The 19,819-nt window shown below is 48.7% G+C and overlaps 1 protein-coding gene and 1 long non-coding RNA gene across 2 annotated transcripts in view; both read right to left on the bottom strand.

Moving 5' to 3' along the window:
• The window catches only part of LOC119440990 (uncharacterized), a 360,528-nt gene that overhangs the window by 121,229 nt on the left and 219,480 nt on the right, over positions 1–19,819 (bottom strand). The window contains exon 4 of the mRNA XM_049662789.1: positions 10,994–11,140. Within this exon, the coding sequence (XP_049518746.1) occupies positions 10,994–11,140 (147 nt within the window). The remainder of the gene's footprint in view (positions 1–10,993; positions 11,141–19,819) is intronic.
• The window catches only part of LOC125943066 (uncharacterized), a 94,024-nt gene continuing 92,346 nt past the window's right edge, over positions 18,142–19,819 (bottom strand). Inside the window, exon 3 of the long non-coding RNA XR_007465527.1 lies at positions 18,142–18,164. This is a non-coding gene — a long non-coding RNA (uncharacterized LOC125943066). The remainder of the gene's footprint in view (positions 18,165–19,819) is intronic.

Below are 19,819 nucleotides of genomic sequence, written 5' to 3'. Positions count from 1 at the left end.
GGCCCGCTGTCTGGCTGCGGTGGTGACGCGGGCCCGCGGCGACAATGGACGAGGCGGAAACATATTCTTCGCAGGAAGATCGAGATGGACTGCAGGGGCAGAGAAGAAAGAACATCGAGAAAGGAACTGGCTGAACGGCCTAAACAAAGGTAGAATGGCGAGTAACCAGTTGTGCGTTGAACGGCGGTGTTATACGCGAAGGTGACGAATGGCAAAATTGTGGCCCATTTCTGTGATCGGGTTGAATATAGGCGGCTATCATGGCAGAAAGCGTACGATGAAACCGCTCAGTCAGGCCGTTGGTCTGAGGATGATAACTTGATGTGTCTTGCGACTGTTGCCAGAGGCTTTGAGCACTTTGCCTACCAGTTGGGAAAGGAATGTCTCTACCGCGCTCGCTCAGAAGGACACGAGGGGCGCCATGGCGCAGGATTATGATTTAAGAATGAAGGCAGCGACTTCAGAAGCCGATGTTGAACTTACACAAGCTTTTTCGGCATAGCGCGTCAGGTGGTCGACGACATATCACTATCCATTGACACCGGCGGGAGTCATGGGAAGTGGCCCATTGAGAATCGATGCCAAGAACCTCAAATGGCTCCGCAGACATTAGACTGGTAGTAGTTGCCCGGCAGGAGCTGATGTTGGACGTTTGCGACGCTGACAAATGGCGCAGGAAGCGACGTATCTCGCCACACTGGTAGACAGGCCAGGCCAGTAGAAGCGACTTCTTATGCGGTCGTAAGTTTTCTGAATGCCAAGGTGGCCAGCAGTCAAATCTTCATGAAAGGCCTGAAGGACACGCGCACGAAGGCAACGAGTAGCACGGGCAACCAGCGTCGTCCATCAGGATGATGGATATGGCGGTACAGCACGGAGTTTTCCGCTTAAATTGTGTCAGCTGTCGACGAAGCCGGGCGTTAGGCGGGCGCGAAGCTCCACGAAGGTGGTCTATATAATACGGCGACAGTACGAGTCAGTGAGTTGTTGAGACGAAAATGATTCATGGTCGTGCGAAGTGAGACGATCAAGAGTGGCGAATGACAAAACCGCCGTAGAAGAGACGTCAGTGAGTGCGTCACTGGAGAGGGCGGCGGAACCATTGATGAGTGCGGCTGTAGGAAGCGGGCAGCGAGAAAGAGCGTCTGCGTCTTGGTGCTTCTTACCAGACTTGTAGATGATATCAAAGTCATATTCTTGCAGACGAAGAATCCAGCGACCAAGACGCCCTGCACAAGTTCTTGAGTGTGGAAAGCCAACATAAGGCATGGTGATCCGTCACGATGGTAAAATGGCGACCCTGGAGATAAGGGCGAAATTTCTGGACCGACCAAACGACAGCGAGGCGCTCCTGCTCGGAGATGGTATAGTTCTCCTCGGCAGGTGTGAGCACGCGACTGGCATACGCAACGACTCTCTCACGCGAAGAGTTGTCTCGCTGGAGGAGCACAGCACCGATGCCATGGCGGCTAGCATCCGTGTGCAAGAGTGTGGGTGCAGTCTCATCAAAATGACACAGGCCAGGTTCAGATGTGGGGGGCGCCCTTTAGCTGATCAAAGGCAGATTCACAGTCAGGTGACCACACGAAGGGAGCACCAGAACGAAGTAAGTGGCGTAAACGTGCAGCTATAGAGACGAAATCGCGAATAAATCGGCGAAAATAGGAAGGAAACTGCGTATGTCCTTGGTCTTTTCTGGACGAGGAAAGTGAAGCACCGCCGAAATCTTGTCAGGATCAGGTCGAATGCCATCTTTGCTTACAATATGACCTAAGACCTTGATCATCTTGCTTGCAAAATGACACTTTTTGGTCTTGAGCTGAAGACCAGCGTTGGCTATGCACGTGAGAACCTCGTCGAGACGTTGCAGGTGCTGTGCAATTGTCGACGAGAAATTAACGATATCATCCAGATAGCACAAGCAAGTCTTCAACCAGATAGCACAAGCAAGGCCCCGCAGAACGGTGTCGATCATGCGCTCAAAAGTTGCGGGAGCATTGCAAAGGCCGAAGGGCATGACGTTCAACTCGTAAAGAACATCTGGGGGTGCAAACGCTGTTTTTTTTGTCGGCTTCGTGCATCGGAATTTGCCAGTAACCTGAACGCAGATCAAGACTAGAGAAGTACTCGGCACCTTGCAGGGTATCGAGGGCATCGTCAATGCGAGGCATGGGGTACACATCCTTGCGCGTAATCTTGTTGAGCGCTCCGTAATCTACACAGAAACGCACGGAGCCATCTTTTTTTTAGGCCAAAACAATAGGAGACGACCAAGGGCTAGCAGAGGGGCGAATTATCTCACGTTGCAGCATGTCGGCGACGTTTTGCTAAATAATTTTGCTCTCAGCTTGAGACACGCGATACGGCCGGCAACGCACGATCTATCTGCCGTCTGTCTGAATCCGATGCGCTGTGACGGTTGTCTTTCCCAGCTAAGGCGTTGCGCTGCTGAGCACGAGGTCGCGGGATCGAATCCCGGCCCCGGCGGCCGCATTTCGATGGAGGCGAAATGCAGAAACGCCCGTGTGCTTGCGTTGAATTGCACGTTAAAGAACCCCAGGTGGTCAAAATTAATCCGGAGCCCTCCACTACGGCGTGCCTCATAATCAGAACTGGTTTTGGCACGTAAAACTCCAGAAAGAAGAAGAAGAAGGTGGTCTTTCCCAATGTCGAAGAATTGGCGTCCAATGAACCTTCATGCTTCTTCAACAAGGCAAGGAGCTGTTGCGTCTGCGAAGGGGTCAAGTCCGAACTGATTACAGCAGCAAGAGCGAAGGTAGAGGCACAATGTCCAGCAGGAAGGATTTCAGAGGGAGTAGCCTTGAGGGGAACGACAGAGAGAGGCACTGAATCAGCAACGCAAGCCAAAGTGGTGCCTTTAGGAAGCAAAATTTTGTCAGGTGTTGTGTTTCTTGATGCAAGAAGCGCAGAACCATTATCAAACCTAACTAGGCCTGAAACAATGGCTATCCCTTTTGTGAGCCAACGCGCACAAGGTAACATTAACACATCGCCATGGTCGATGACGTTGGACGTGATGGTCAGAATTTGCTGACAGCCTGGAGGTAGCTCGGTATCTTTTGCAGCGAGTAGACGAAGTGGCTGGTACGGTTCATGGCCGAGCGAATAGTCGGTGTCGGTCGTATGTACGACACCTTGCCCACAACATATAGCAGCAGAAGCAGAGGCAAGGAAATCCCATCCTAAAATGAGCTGGTGGGAGCAGGGCGACAGCACAACAAATTGTATGTAGTGGACGATGCCATCGATGGATACACGCACTGTACAAAACGCGGAAGGGTGGATTGTTTTCCCTTGAGCTGCAACAAGCGCGGGTCCATCATAAGGCGTCGTAACTTTCCTGAGACGCCTACACAAATCGGAATGCATAACAGATAAAGTCGCACCGGTGTCCACCAATACTTCAACGTGCACAACTTCAACAAACACGGATATCATATTACAAGGGCGCGCTGGAGGAATCGTAGTCCTGTCGTTGAATGCAGTTTTTCCTCCGAAAACTGCAATACTTAGTTTTCCGGGTGGCGGTCAGAGGTGAATGAGGTAGGCCGAAGCGGTGACGAGGAGCGGCGGAAGGGCGAAGGTGATCGGCGTCTGGTCGGTACGGTAACCATTCGGCGTCTCGGTCGTTGCGGGCGGAGATGGGGAACAACGCGGAGGGGAAGCGTAACGACGGCTTTGGTAACAGGCCCACCAGAATACGCATCGCGTTCACACAGGTCGTACCCGCGACGCTCATCTTGTTGGCGCTTGCGGCAAAAACGTGATATATGGCCGCGATAACAACAGTAATAACGGGTAGGACGAGACGGTCGCCAAGGCGGGTAGTAAGGGGCGCTCGGTGCGCTGTGAGATAGTGCGGTCAGATGGGGCGATGACGGCTCAAGTGGTAATGAGGGGACATTGGCCGGAGGAGCTACACCAACCTGCGTGTATGTGGGTAGAGGCAACGTTGGACGTACCCTAGTTGGAGGCGCGGAAGCAACCTGCGCGTATGTTGATACGGTACGAGGGGCCGGAGGGTCCACATTCGCAGAGCAGGTCATTGACGCGAGTTCCTCTCTGAAGACGTCACGCAATGCAGCACCAGAAGGCTGAGCAGGAATCATCAACGGAGATGACAAGCCAAGTGATTGCAGTTCTTCGTGTATGATCGCCCGGATCATCATACGCAAGTCAGGGTCTGCCGCAGAACAGTGTTCGCTGAAGTCCGGCTGCAAGCGTACGGACTCGAGCTCGTCGAGGCGCTGGCACGTCAAGACAATGTCAGCGACGGTAGCCGGGTTCTTGACGGCGAGCGCGTTGAAGGCCACAGTCCCAATACCTTTAAGAATGTGGCGTATCCTGTCTGACTCAGCCATGGCAGCATTGAAACGGCGACAAAGTGCAAGCACATCCTCGATGTACGATGTGTAGGACTCGCCGGAGTGTTGTTTGCGAGCATCCAGAGTTTTCTTCGCAAGGGCGGAGCGAACCACCGGCGTGCCAAAAACTTGCCGAAGCTGCTGCTTGAAGTTCGTCCAATCGGTGAAATCAACCTCATGGCTGAAAAACCAGGTATTCGCCACACCGGTCAGGTAGAAAGAGACATGGCGGAGCTTGTGGGGATCATCCCACCGATTAGCAGAGCTTACGCTCTCGTAATCATCCAGCCAGCCTTCAGCATCTTCACCGCGAAGACCAGCGAACAGATGGGGATCACGCTGGTGGCCGCTGATGATCACAGAAGGTGCGGCTTGTGGAGGCGGGATGGTTAGGGTAGAAGCGCCAGGCTGCTCGTCCTGAGACATGCTGACGGACAGTGGGCACAAGCCGCGACCGAAACGAAGCTCCAGCGAGTAGGCCAGGGGCGTAGAGGACGGGGAACCAAGAAGCACCTCCACCACTTGTGACGTCACAGTAAGGGCGGATCTTTATTGAGCCCGAGAGACGACACAGCGAAGAAGGGCGGCGTCCACAACCAGCCTGAACAGCCGTCGACACAGTCCACGCTAATGATGATGCCCCGCACGCGCGATAAGATGAGGGGCACACGTATGATGATGATAATGTACAGAAGATGAAGTACACAATAAATGCCCACTATATATATATTGTCACGTGCAACAGAAGGCCTTCAGAGCAAGAAGTCCTGCACCGGCAGAGACGAGTACTAGCCAGGAAGATGGCTGACCCCAAAAAACGAAAAACCTCTTCTTCTCTCCTTGCCTGAATACTGGCTCGCGCTCGCCGCAGCTCGAGACCTCGTGGCATTTTCCCCCTGTGAAAAAAACGGGAATCGTCCCGATGCTAGCGCTGGTCGACGTAGGTAGAGGGAAAGAAAAAAAAGGGAAGGAACATAAAGTAAGCACAAGTGGGGGGTGAGGGAAAGAAAAATAAAGTACATCATAAAGTTGAGACGCTGTCGCACTATCGCGCGAAATAAGGTTTGAGTCGTACAACGTGCACAATCTCCGAGTGCTGCCTTCGACGCTGGGGTGACATGGCACTATCCGGGAGAACCTCGTAGTTCACGTCACTAACGCGACGCAGCACTTTGTAGGGTCCAAAGTAGCGACTGAGCAGTTTCTCTGACAACCCCTGGCGGCGCACCGGCGTCCACACCCAAACTTGATCGCCCGGGTGGTATTCCACTTGGCGATGGCGAAGATTGTAGCGACGTGCATCTACACTCTGCTGTTGCGTGATGTGTAGGGGTGCCAATTGGCGAGCTTCTTCGGCGTACTGCGTAAATTGCTCAGCGTCAGGGGTGAGCAGCGCTTCATAATCGTGTGGAAGCATCGCATCCAGCATGGTCTGAACCTCACGTCCATAGACAAGAACGAACGGCGTGAATCGCGTCGTCTCCTGGATGGCAGAGTTGTACGCAAATGTTACGTACGGTAGAACCTGATCCCACGTCTTGTGTTGTACATCGGCGTACATGGATAACAATATATATATATATATATATATATTGTTACGTGTGGAAGGACACAGACGAAAGAGGCTATTTACAGGCTATTTACACTGGAGCCAGACAGCCAGGCCCACACTCGCTCGTACCACGAGCACAGACACACTTCATCGTCTTTCTCGCGGCGGCTCGTCCCTTGAACATCTTTCGATGATATCGTAATACTACCCCCCCCCCCCCCCCCCCCGGCGGCAAGAGCGCCGTCACGGTGCTGTTAAATATCCAATGCGCTTGGAGAGTTGTAGGGTTTGAGTCGGGCGACGTGGACAATATCACTGGTGGCAACAGCGGAGGACGTAGTGGGCGTGGCGAGAAAGATTTCGTGGGTGACATCGGTCACTTGGCGGAGTACGCGATATGGGCGGTGTAACAGGAGAGCAGTTTTTCACAAAGGCCAACTTTACGCGATGGTGACCAAAGCAACACGATGCCGGGCGCAAAATGCACATCACGGTGACGGAGGTCGTAGCGTTGTTTCTGTTTTTCTTGAGACACTTGCAGACGAGCACGCGCAAGTTGGCGAGCATGGTCAGCACGAGCGATTGCATCACGGGCATAATCGCTAGTGGAAGCTGTGGTGGACGGAAGCACATTGTCTAGTGGTAGCGTCGGTTCTCGGCCATACATGAGGTAAAACGGGGGAAAGCCATCAGTTTCGAGACGGTAAGAGTTGTATGCACAGGTAATGTAAGGTAGAGCAAGGTCCTAGTCACGGTGGTCGGCTAAAACGTACTTCGATAGCATGTCTGTAAACGTGCGGTTCAGACGCTCAGTGAGGCCGTTCGTTTGTGGGTGGTAGGAGGTGGTAATTTTATGCTGTGTTGAGCAGGCACGCATGATGTCAATGACTTCGGACAAGAACGTACGGCCACGGTCGGTGAGCATTTGACTCGGATCACCATGCATCAAAATGATATCGTGGAGGAGGAAGTCCGCAACGTCAGTAGCGCAACTGGTCGGAAGAGAGCGTGTTACGGCGTAGCGGGTCGCATAGTCCACAGCGACGGCAACCCACTTGTTTCCTGATGTAGATTCCGGAAAGGGGCCGAGAAGGTCTAAGCCAATACGATGGAAGGGTTCGGCCGGCATGTCGAGCGGCTGCATGTCGGCCGGCATGTCCAGCGGGGAGCTGGGAAGGCTTCTTGCGTCGTTGGCAAAGTTCACAAGCGGCGACGTAACGCCGTACGGAACGGGCAAGGCCCGGCCAAGAAAAAGCGGCGACTTGCTCGGTCATAGGTTCGAGAAACGCCGAGGTGTCCTGCCGTTGGTGCGTCGTGAAGCTCTTCTAGAACGGTTGAGCGGAGGTGTTTAGGTACTACAAGTAGGAACTCAGAGCCGTTCGGATGAAGGTTACGACAGTACACAGTACCGTCGCAGAGGACGAAGAGGCGTAGAGTAGCATCGGCCGGAGAGTGTTCCAAACGGTCGATGAGTGCTCTGATGTAGGCATCACGACGCTGCTCGTCGGCGAAATGAAGGAGTTGGGATACTGAGAAAACGCAAGCAGCATTGTCAGTATTGGAGGTGTCAGAGTCGTCAATAGGGTAACGCGACAAGCTGTCAGCGTCTTGGTGCAGACGGCTAGACTTGTAGATCACGGAATATGAAAATTCTTGTAGCCTCAAAGCCCATCGACCAAGCCGGCCTGTAGGATCTTTTAGCGATGAGAGCCAGCAGAGGGCATGATGGTCAGTGACTACGGAGAAAGGACGACCGTAAAGGTAAGGACGGAACTTCGCAACTGCCCAAACAACAGCAAGGCATTCCCTTTCCGTAATGGAATAGTTGCACTCAGATGGTGATAGGAGGCGGCTTGCGTAAGCAATAACGCGATCCTGGCCACGCTGACACTGGGCTAAGACGGCACCTACACCATGACTACTGGCATCTGTACGCAATTCTGTAGGGGCATCACGGTCGAAGTGGGCGAGAATGGGTGGTGAGGTGAGAAAAGTGACGAGACGAGAAAAGGCGGTGGCTTCTGAAGTACCCCACGAAAATTGTGCGCCTTTCTTCAAAGATTAGTGAGGGGTCTAGCAATTGCCGCAAAATCTTGAACAATTGCCGCGAAATCTTGAACCGGAAAGTCTCGGACGGCGCGAGTTTCGTCGGGATCAGGCTGCACTCCGGAAGCGTCGACGAGATGGCCCGGATGGCCAATAATATATATATATATATATATATATATATATATATATATATATGCAGATTCAACGCACATCCTAGAATTCATGTGAAGCTTTCGTGAAGTGGTTAATTCAGCGCAATAAATTTGCCCTTATAATTTGTGCGTTTTTGCCCTTAAGGAATCTAGCGCGCGCACATGTGGCCTCTCGCACCCGTGCTATGGAATGTGACGCACAGCGCGATCGTCGCACAGAGCTTTAGTTGGCGTTGGCAACGATAGAAGTATGCGTGCTATGAGTTTCATTGAGAATGCGTTTCGTGTTCGAGAGGTGTTCAGGAATCAACCCGATCTGCCTGAGTGAATCATCCTGCTTAATGGTTTGGTAGAGCTTAAGAAGTTTTAATACCCGTAAGCCACAAAAAAGGCTCATGTACTTTAACATTGTGGTATTGCCTGTTCAGTAAAAAAAAGGCAATAACGAGAAGAAGAAAAAGCGGTATCGTGGTCTAAATAGAGAACCAGACTGTTGAGGTGGGGGACCGAGGTTCGATCACACCATCGGGCGCGTAATTAAATACTTTGTTAATCTTGAGCTAATCAGCAAGACCGCAGCAGCAGCACCCAGCATCCACGGTCAGGAAAGTCCGGTAGAGTTCTCCAAGAAAGCTTCGCTTTTAAAGTTAAGAAGTAAACTTGAAAGTCTGTCTTTAAATGCACTTCAACAGTGTAATGAAGCAACGTTTGCGGGTCATCAGAAATCTGGAATATTCGTGTAGAATACCGTCTTGTTCATAGTGAACAAGACGGTATTCAACACATTCGATAGGAAGATAGTGAAAGATCCGCATTGAGTAAAAAAAGAGAAGTGTTATAAATTGTTCGGTCTTAGATTAGTCTAATGGGAAGATTTTAAGATTTTGTAGTGTCGCTAAATATAAATACTTCCCCTACCGGGACTGTGTGGCAATTTGATTCCAACTCCAATTAGGAATCTCCGGCTCCTACCATTCCATTCTCATTCCGTTTGCTAGACTAGTGACACCGTTCCTTTCCGGGTGTTCGAAAAATGTGGAATGACTCCTTAACCATTCCAAGGGACACCCATAAGAAGTACGCCAATGCATTGATTTAGCAGATTCGGAGGACAATATCTTGGAAGTGATGACAGTTGTAAGATTTATGCAAGTAGCCGTGACTTCACTACTGCTCGGATTCAATTTCACTTTTACAATGTGTGCCCTATTGTGAAAAATTGAAAACGTTAGTGAATACCTTTATTTAGCTACCTGAACATTGCGTTTTATTATGCAGGTAATTTCAGCCTCTACCATAAATCTACCAGACAAGGCAGAAAACGCAATTAGTCATAGACGTCACAGACACGCTGTAACCAAGCTTTCCTGGCTCAATTAGTCACCACGCCTCTGTTGTTTCCGTTGTTTTATTATAGCTTCCCAATTGCACGGGGTGCGAGGTCAAACATTTTGCGAGGCCAACAGAAAACTAAGCCAAGGAAGGCACTGGGGAAGTGTAGTTTAATTGAAATGTTCAGTGAATTAAGAATGAGAGTTAAATCTCCGCTAAGCTTCATGTTCTTAAAGGGGAAGGGAAAGAAAATACTTTTCGCCGGTAAGTGCTGAACCGACAACTTCCGCATGCTCTACCATTTGAACCAGGACGGGAATTGCCTGCCGCTGATGGCTACGCAATGACTGCGGTTGAAAGGGCATTACACATGCACCGCCACAGTCGTTAATGGTGCCGGCTAGGTCTGCTCGCATGGCAAGATTTAATGCACATGCCAGTCGTGAGCAATATGAGAGGAAACACCCTAATTTGGTTTTAAAGGACGATTACTCGTGACACGTGATTTGGAATGGGACATGTGAATATGGAGCAAGTAGCTCGCAACGTTGAACGTTTATTGTCATTGAACAATTTTATGGGAGACGTCTGTGGTTAGCCATTACGGCCTCCTGAAAGCATTTTGTTGCTCCCCTTCCTAGAGGACGTGCATTCGTTGCTTGAAAAGAGTAGACAAACTTTGATCCACTTACCGGTGCTTTGATCTTATTCGAATTTCGCCGAAACATCGCATTTTATGGTGCGGATTGTTCTTTAACAATTTCTTGCCGGGCTTTTACAAACAATACTCAAAGTTGTCTTTGTTTATGGGGAAGCTAGCTGCTACCAAGGCTACGCTATAGCATAAACTTATGCCGTCGCCTGTCGGAGCTGTGGAAAGCAGCCGTTCTGGGATGGTTATGGCGGTTGCCCGCTCCCCAAACACGCCACAACACGCCCAGAAAAGCTGCGTTCCAGCACTTTCCGCCAGGGGATGGCACTAGTTTATGCTAGTGCAGTCTTGGCAGCAGCTAGCTTCCCCATAGACGATGGCAACCTCGGTGTTTTTTTCTTGAAAACCCGGCAAGTAACTGTGCAGGTGGTACATTGAACGCTCCGGACCATAAATTGCTAACTTTCCGCGAAATTCGAGCAAAAGAAGAGCAGCGACAAGCGCAAATTATTTTTAAAAGTGATTTTAACCGAAATATGCGTGCCTCTGTATTGCTCGAGGGAGCCCATCACTGATCCCAAGAAAGTGGACGGAGGGACTGCCGGTCGCCGTAGCTAAACTTATAACACTGGACGCGTCATGCGGAGGTCGTAGCTTCGGCTCTCAAGTTGTGTTCGTGTTTCTTTCACTTTTCTTCCAGAGGCGAGGTGCGGACGGACGGTAATCCGTGACCGACGTTCCTGTTCTCTTGCTCATTTAGGGACGTTGTTAATGACGAAAAATTCGGTCCATCGTGTGGATGCATTGTCAGCGGCATAGATCTCCGCCAGATTAAGTGGTGGACAGCGATGCGCATGCGCGGCACACGTACCGTGCCAGGGTGAGTCGGGTGGTGTGCCAGCGAACGTCCTGTTGGCGCAGACGGAGCACGCGCACCAGCCTCTCCTCGGCTGGGCAACTACCAAGGCAGAACAGCTCGCGGTCACTGTCATTACAGCTGACGGCTGCCACCTTGGAGCTGCAACACAGGCCACAGACACACTGGCTACGCTCTCACCGATCTCGCACGACACAGTTTGCCTCTCCTTATTACGTGCAGTGCCCTATAGGTGCTAATCAGTGCCAACATTCAAGGTGCTGGCGGTATGAAATGGCAGCGGAAGGCTATTATAAGATGCTGTTATATAGCCGCACGAAGCGACGAAAAAGTTCGGTAATGTCTAGCAGACATCTAAAGGCCTCGGGAGCTTACTTATTTGGAATGATCTGCTGGAATTCGATCGGCTTGGGTTCCGTGCACAATGACAGGAGCGGAGTCCATGGAGTTGCGTCAGTCATCGTGTAGATGCGGTCTTCCTGCATGCACATAGGCAACAATGTTAGCAGTGTATTCGTCACAGCAGCGTAGTTCGCGGCACGAGATACGACGCGAATGTGTCAGTGTGGACATGCGTCCAGATATTGAACTGCAGTTTGTACATAGAGCGTGAACCGCCAGAAACGCCAAGTATACTCTTTGTACGCAGTTCTTTCAAAGTATGAGCCGACAAGTATGTGGGACGTGCCCCGAACTGCAAATTTAAAAAAAAAACTCATAACATACAAACACGGAGCTTCACCGCCAAGTTAACAGCTTTGATGAATACGCAGGAAGTTTATTATCATTATCATATTTATTTATTTTTGTAAGTGGCAACACTCAGAGAGCGCAGGAGAAAAGAAAGACGGAAAAATATAGAAAGCATTTTTGCGGTTTGGTATTAAGGATCCCAACTTACAAAACAAACTAATGCCGGTGTTTGAAGTTACAACAGTCAGCACCGAACTGTTCATTACTCTCCAAACAGCGCAGGTTAGCACATCGCATACCTTCGAAAGCGAATGACGTTAGCGGCTGGACAACGCAGCACAGTTTTTTTTCTTCTCTCGGAGCGGTATTATGCAGCGCAGTACCTCGGGCTTGGTGATGACGACGCTCCCGAAGCTGAGCTGCTGCAGCCAGCCGCGTCGTGCCGACAGGCGGAGCCGAACCGAACCTCGCCGAACCTCCACCAAGGGCTCCGCAAAAGAGCGCTCCGTCAAAGGCGAAGAGACTACGGCGGCGCCTCTGGTGCGCCGGCGCCGAATTGTCTTGGTGACCGACCATTGGATGAATGCTGCGACGCCGAGGCACCAATAAAGCACTCGCACTACAAGCCATTATCATGAAAGAGCGCGAGACATGTTTTAAGGAGCCCATATAGGAAAACACTGATCAGACGAGCGCTCTTGGGAGCTTTTGTCGTCCCGAAAAAAAAAAAGCCGGAGGATGCGAAAGCTAGATGTCTCTCTAAAGTAGCACTTATAGCTTGATTAAATCAAGCAGGCCAGGTGGCTTTTTGCCACCGCCCGGTTTCAAAACGGATGCCAGTAAATCATCATCATCATCCTCATCGGGAATGTTTTGTCTGTTTAAAAAAGATAGGTAAGATAGACGAAATAAGAAAATAGCTTGGTGCCGCAATCCATCAATCCGTTTTAAAGGGGACGCTCATAGCGTCCATCCATCCACCTGCTATGCACCCCTTTACCAGGACCACCAGACCCCCCCCCCCCCCATCTCCCTATAGCCTGCCGTCACTGCGGGGGCTTCTCATTTACATACACCTTATGAGAACGCCCCGTAGTTAAAAGACCGGTACCAGTATGCAGCACTGCATCCCACCTCTCTGAACGATTGACTCAATTCCCCCGAAGCAACATCTCTCTTCTTCAAGATCACGTGGCTTATAGGCAATGACAATCTGAAAACGAAAGCTCCGGACTATAGGCTGAATAAACTATTCTCTCTAGATCAGCGCTCTTCGCGTCTGATAGGAGCATGACTTTCTTCTTCTGGAGCTTCCTACATGTCTACGTTCTGCGGGTACGTGCCATTGACGTTCTCGCAGTCACTATCTAAGACTCTGCAGGCGTTTGCTACGTAGAGAAACAATGTTGCGAATTACTAGTAAGTGAGGCGTGGGTGTTTATTCAATCATTACCTCTCGTTTGGTGTATTACCACACTTGTTTTCATGCGACTAGACCCAACCTAACTAGCTTTTCTTTTGGCTTGGAGTCCCGCGGCGCACTGCCTTGGGGCAACACCTACGGACTTATCGGTCGCCTTAGGCTTCCCTACAAAAGTGTGAGTGGTGTGTCGGGCACCTATGCTAGCTTTTTGGAGGCAAAACAAAGAAATATTGCGGGCTTGAACCTCCTTCTCCACAGCGGTTATGAGAAACGTCGTAGTGGAGGCCTACGGATTAATGTTGGCCACCTGGGGTTATTTACCATGCACCTGAATATAAATACACGAGTGCTCTTGCATTGCCTCTCCGTGAGAATGCGGCAGCCGTGGCTGGTAATCCAACCCGCGACCTTGTGCAAAATCGCAAGGCTAAAGAAACAGTGGCGCAAGGCTAAAGAAACAGCGGAGCTGATCGCCACCTAGCTGGTCCAGGCATTTCAGGTTATGCTTTTCGCGAATTTATTGATTATTGATCGTTTATCGGTTACCTATTGATTGACTGTCGATTGGCTATCGCAAGGTATTGCCCACGTGTTTGGGCTAGGCGAAGTACTGCGAAATAATCGCCAGCATTTTTTTTCAGAATTTATTGATAATTCATCAATTATCTATTAGCTATTGATTGGCTATCGATTGGCCGTCGCAAGGTATTGGCCACGTATTTGGGTAGGCTAAGCATTACCAAGTCATGCCCAGCATATTTCCCGGAATTTATTGAATATTGATCAATTATCGATTAGCTATAATTGGCTATCGATCACTGACTAAGCTTAAGTAGTCCCAATCATGCTTAGCTAGACATTGACAGGCTCATCTTCTGACTGACTAAGGTGAGGAACTCAAAACCGTGTATGTAGGCTCAACATGCAATGGCGGGATAACAGCCTGTCCGGTGGTCGTTTTGTAATTGCCCGCTGTCAGAATTTCGACTGTACCTTCTCTGATCTCGTACTAGCCTCTTTTGAATCTCTGCGACCGTACCTTTTCAGTATAATTTTATATTCTCGAGCATAAAGGCTTTATTACGCCACTCAAATGAATATTTGCAGTGGAAAATACTGATTGGTGAAGGCAAACACCGTGAATGGCGAGGGTTTGGAAAACAGCGAGAGAGAGCGAGAGAGACCCTCAGAAAATGCGGGCGCGGAGTGATTTTTCCCCGTCTTGATCTGCACGATTTCGAACCTTAAAAAGACTCTCATAGAAGCCATATATTTCCATATAAATTTCTGTTGAGCAAATAGTTGTATATGGTACTGGCCCGAAGTTTTCTGCTTGTCCATAAATTAAAGTTTTTACGACAAAAAAAAATAAATAAAGAACGATATCACATACCTAGCTGCGCAGATGCTTTCTGTTGACCGGGGCAGTGCAAAAAAAAAAACAGAAAAATGCATGTCCATGCAAAATTCTGTTGCCCGTACATCGTTTCACTATAGCTACGTAAATAACCTAGTGGATTCAATGCAATGCTCGTTTCATTTCGATGGGTGCTCAACCTTCTCTTCTTATCTCATCTGCGTATCTGAAGCGCAATCATACTGTCGTTTTAACCATGCGATCAAGCTAATGCATACATTTCGCGCTTAACTCTCTGTGCACTGCGTGCAGTGGTCACAGTCTGCGTATGTCATTCGCACATCTCCCACAGTGTTTTTTTTTTGTTGGATGGATAAACTAAATTTGGTCGTCAGGAACTTATTTCATTAGTGGGACATATATTTGCGGTCCTGCTATATCAGAGCATTCTTCTCACCTGGCGTATGCCATTCGTTGCCTGCCTCAACAAAAACGTGATAGCTCTCGCCTTCTTCGCATCTTGTGTACTCGTATACGTGCGTAGTAACGAAACCACGTGCGTAACAAATATAAACTTAAGTTCCCACACGTTTATTATATATATATATATATATATATATATATATATATATGTAATAAATAGGGTTTAGCAAAAAATATTCGCTACGAGTCTGGACAAGCTCACAATAAAATCAGTGTGATCGTTTTGGTGTACACATGTTTTACTTCTTTAAGCACCTATAGTAACGGCTCTGTCGTTGACACGGTGAAATGCGGCTCGAAAAGGAATCATTTATTCGCATTTTGACAAACACTGAAAGCCCGATACCTTCATAAAATATGCACAAGAAAATTGGGAACCTAGGTACGAAATGTACGATGCACCTTTTATAAGTAATCGTCAGAACTTTTCACAGGCTCATGCGTAATCAAAATATGCAAATATTTCCAAGCATTAAGGTTTTCAGGAGTGTCAGGTAGTTTTCAAGCCGCCTTAACGAGAACGCTGCCACACTTTAAGTTGAAGGGATCACGTCCAGTAAGTGCTGGGAGGCATGCCGTATAGTGGCGGACTCCGGATTAATTTCAATCACCTGGGTTTCCTTAAAGTAGACCTAACTACTACGAGTGTTTTTTTTTTTTCATTACGTCCCCGTCAGAATGCGGTCTATGCGACGGGGAATCGAACGAGCAACCTCAGCAGCAGAACCTCATAGCCACTGGGCTGCCGCGGAAAGCGGCCCCGATTCACACAGCCGTGGAAACGTCATCATCAGAAATGACGGCGTTAAGAGCATCAGCCAACGTCATCGGCTTGTCATTTTCGAGGAGAAACCGGCGAGGAAACGCTGTTTGATGACGGACGCGCCGGTGCCGTGACGATGACGGCACGGGGCGTTTGACGGCTGTGTGAATCAGGCCTCGACACTTTGAAGAAGGAACACCCTGCAGCGGAAGCGTCCAGTAGGACAGCAGGCCTTACGCATGGTCATCCTGGCCATCTGAAGTCCCTGCAAGCGGATGTTGTACCCTGCGCTGGATATCCGTTCGAGACGTCCACGGAGCCTGGACTCGACGCCGGGCGAACACGTGGGACGGACCAGCACGGCGCTGACCACTTGCAGCCGGTGATCGAATACGAGCGCGGACTCGGCTGCCGCCAATGCCCAGCCCGCCTTCGCCAGGATGCTCACGGCTGGCGTCGCACCGGGGAACTGCGCACGCGGCCTGTGTCAAATCTCAGGGGAACGACCAGGAAACGCGCCGTACACTTAAACGTCAACTTTAGGAATTTTTGAAGTTTCATTTGGAATTTCTAATAACAGATGTCTTTCATCTTTGCAGTTGTTTAATAAAATCTAAGAAGGCCATTTATTAACCCCATTCTATCTTAGAAATCGATATCTATTGGTTCTCGTAATTCCTTATGTTGCTATTAGCTTTTGTACTTATTTACTTCTGGTTTGGAACTTTTAAACAATATTGTTTAGTTTCGGGTAATGTTTACGTGTATGCTGTATTCGCCCTAAGTTGGAATAAACTTTATAACGTGACACTTGCGATTTATCTGAATGGCCTGCCCCTGTAAATTTTACTCGGATGGATATCAACATCGGGCCTGACTAAAAATATTCAAACATGCAAAGTCGGTCACATATCAGAGTTATTTAAGGCAAAGATCATTGGTTACCTATAAATTGTGAGAATTTGCGCCTTTGTAAAAGGTATAGTGTACGAAGAAAGCAGCTAGTGGTGTCCTGAACGTCGCCGCGTCATAGATAACCGGCGCGTGCAATTAATCTTTCAGTGTCGCGTCACCACTGCATGCAGACGAGAGTCATCACCTTGTAGGTGGTCAGCGGACGCCAGCCAGGCTGCATCTCGGTCACCAGGTAGGGATTAGGCTTTTGCAGGTCTGGCAAAGAGATAGCGAGTGCACACGACTCAATAGGCATGGAGAGAAAGCGCATGAAATTATGAAAATGAGGGCTGTGCAAAAACACGTAAGCCCCCTCACCAGGAAACAATAAATCAGTCGAGAGCGGTGCACTGTTTGCAAACTCGATTTGCGTTGATATTTGGCAGAAAAACGCAGATCTTTAACGAAGAAAATTGAAAGCCGTACCTATGTTTTTTATATTGCTCGTGACATCAATGTGGCCGTGAATTTACGATTAGGCATCGCTCTTTCAGGAGCGCACTAAATCATTGTCTTTGAAAAAAAAAGTATAGCCGCGATCAAATGCATTTGAAATCCGTGAGGTGGCGCGGGTAAATACAGGTGACAGTCGCCTTCCCCGCCCGCTATATTCAGTTGTCGCGTCCTTCTTGGCTCACTGAGCCTCAGATCATGCTAAGGCTGACCTGTTCGGTATTCCGTAATTGCAATCCATGCACCAATCCAGCCTAACGCTTCTCTTTAGTGTCCCTTTAAGCCGAAACGAGCTTCACGTGGAACAAAAGCTCTGCGTATTTGCTGTGCTTTTCACAACACACCCCCGCGTGTTAGCATTCATGTTTTTGTCCCAGATGTAGCTCGCGCACGATTTTGTTTGAAAAATTGTTGCACTTTTCAGAAAGTTTACAACGCCTATATGTTCGCCTCTCTGGCCATCCAAAGCGGAAATTTTGACGCCAAAAGTAACATTGTTTAGATGTGTACAAACCGCCGCAACGCGTGTCTTTTCACATGCGCATAATAGAAACAAAGGAAGAAGGAAAGAAAGGGATGGAAAGCATTTTAGTATGTAGTCGCTTCTGTAAAGTTTTTGTGTAATGTCATATGTCAGTGCAAGAAGCGTTGTTAATGCATTTTACGCATTTCGTTTTTTTCTTTTTTAGGTTGATATTGTAACGTGTGTTTACTTTTGTACAATGATCCTCTGGCATTTGTATATATGCAATGTGTAGTGTATTTTTGCCGAGTTTATTTCTGCTAGATACGGAAATCACCTTTCATCTGCAATGCCTGGTTTTACAGAAATATGGGGCCAGTCAAGCTGCCTTAACGCAACTTTTTTCCTACCCTCCTCATCACACCATGTACTCCTTACAAGTTGTGCGAAGTAAACACAAACTCAAACATCCACAAACCTTCGGTTGGTGTGGTGTCTCCTGCGACTGGGCCTTCACGGTGGGAATGGCGTCCGTCCCACAGCAACATCGGATGCGTGTCATGGACCAGGCTGGTTCTGCGAAGAAGGAACTTTCTTGCTCAGTGCACGCAGTCTGCTAGCTACTAAAATCTGCGATGGTGAAATATTTTAATCTTTGCATTAAGGCAGGCTAATAAATCAAATATTGAGCTGGTCGGAAGCAGTACCACGAAAACGCAGTGCAAGTCGATCATCATGGGAGACAAGTCACTGGCGCTTCGGTTGCAGTTCAATGACATCACACCGCGCGGCTTAGGGATAAGTTGACTCATGAACCCTTTTTGAGAATTTGGTGACGATGGCCATTGGGGAACCTCGAATACCAATGCAGGTGTGCCTATTCCAACTCGTGGTGTGCTGCTATATCGTGCTTGTTCAGCGAGTGGACTAATTTTATTCAAGGCCGCACAACGTATACGTGTATATAGTGTACATCGCCATTTTTGTTGTCTTTCCTCCAGGCAACGGCGTCCTGTGCTGCTCTTAAAGCCTGCGAACTGATCGCGTAGTTAACTAGATGTTGCATTTTCTCAAGTGCGAAAAGTCACGCCAGTCTGTCAGCATTCGTGTTTGTAGAGCAGCGTATACAAATGGACGCGTCTATGAAAGCGACATGACAAAGCGCTGCGTTCGCATATTCTGAAGTCATTTCCAAACACACAACACAAAACTACTGTGCATTCGTATCGTCGATCATCATAGATTTCGCCAGGAGCGGAACCAAGAGGAGCGAAATGCAAACTGCCATAAAACGACGCGCGGCATGGGGGAAAGCTGGTTCATGATATTCACACCTCCGTGAAACAAGCGACACGTGAAAGAGTACAGCAAAGGCGTACACTCGCGGATAAGTATATTATCAGAAATAAAAAAAAACGAACGACGTTTTGTGCTCACAGTTTTCCACAGCGTTTTTGTATGCATCTGACCCTGACAGTTAACTTAGTCGCGAGCGTATACAAGCTTTCCCCTTTCACGTGTACGTTTTCATGAGCAAAGATTGGAGAGGATGAAAATCCGGACTATCATGCGGGGCATGCCAACATATGATGTATGTTGCCATACATTTTGATATATGTCAGTTCCATACGTTTTTATAATCATATGGAACTTTTCCATACGACATCTGGGAACATACGGGCTTTTATATGGTGCCTTCATATGTTACATATGGGGATTATATGGGACATGACCCATATCATATATGAAAATATGTGGGTTTTTATATGGGACTCCCTTAAGTTCATACGGGTTTTTTCGATATGGGAAATGTGGGTTTTCTCCACTGAACTGCGTGAAGTGAGAAGCCTCACCCGCGTAAAGAATTCAGGAAGGACGGAAGGAAGGAAAATAAGAGGTGACAGGGAGAGAGGTTAACCAGGTTAAGTGTCCGGTTCACTACTCTGCACAGGGGGATGGGGTAAGGGTAGAAAAGATTAGAAAACAAGAGAAGATTAAAAAGAAAAGAAAAAGAAACACATGAGTCCGCACATTCTATAGTTTTTCACTAAGTCCTGTCTCTTTTAAAAAGCGTACTAGCTCAATTTGTACAAGATGCTCTCATTATCAGGCAATCTGCTATTTAGATGGGCCATTGGCTGTTTCTTAAAGCTGTAAGAAGGATATTGCCAATAAGGAGCGGCGCGAACTGACGCACTGTCGACCGGCACCTTAAAGAAATTGTCCACTTG

This window comes from Dermacentor silvarum, chromosome 2, assembly GCF_013339745.2.
Source record: "Dermacentor silvarum isolate Dsil-2018 chromosome 2, BIME_Dsil_1.4, whole genome shotgun sequence".
Classification (NCBI taxonomy): Eukaryota; Metazoa; Arthropoda; class Arachnida; order Ixodida; family Ixodidae; genus Dermacentor; species Dermacentor silvarum.
This window is presented reverse-complemented; position numbering and strand designations above follow the sequence as displayed.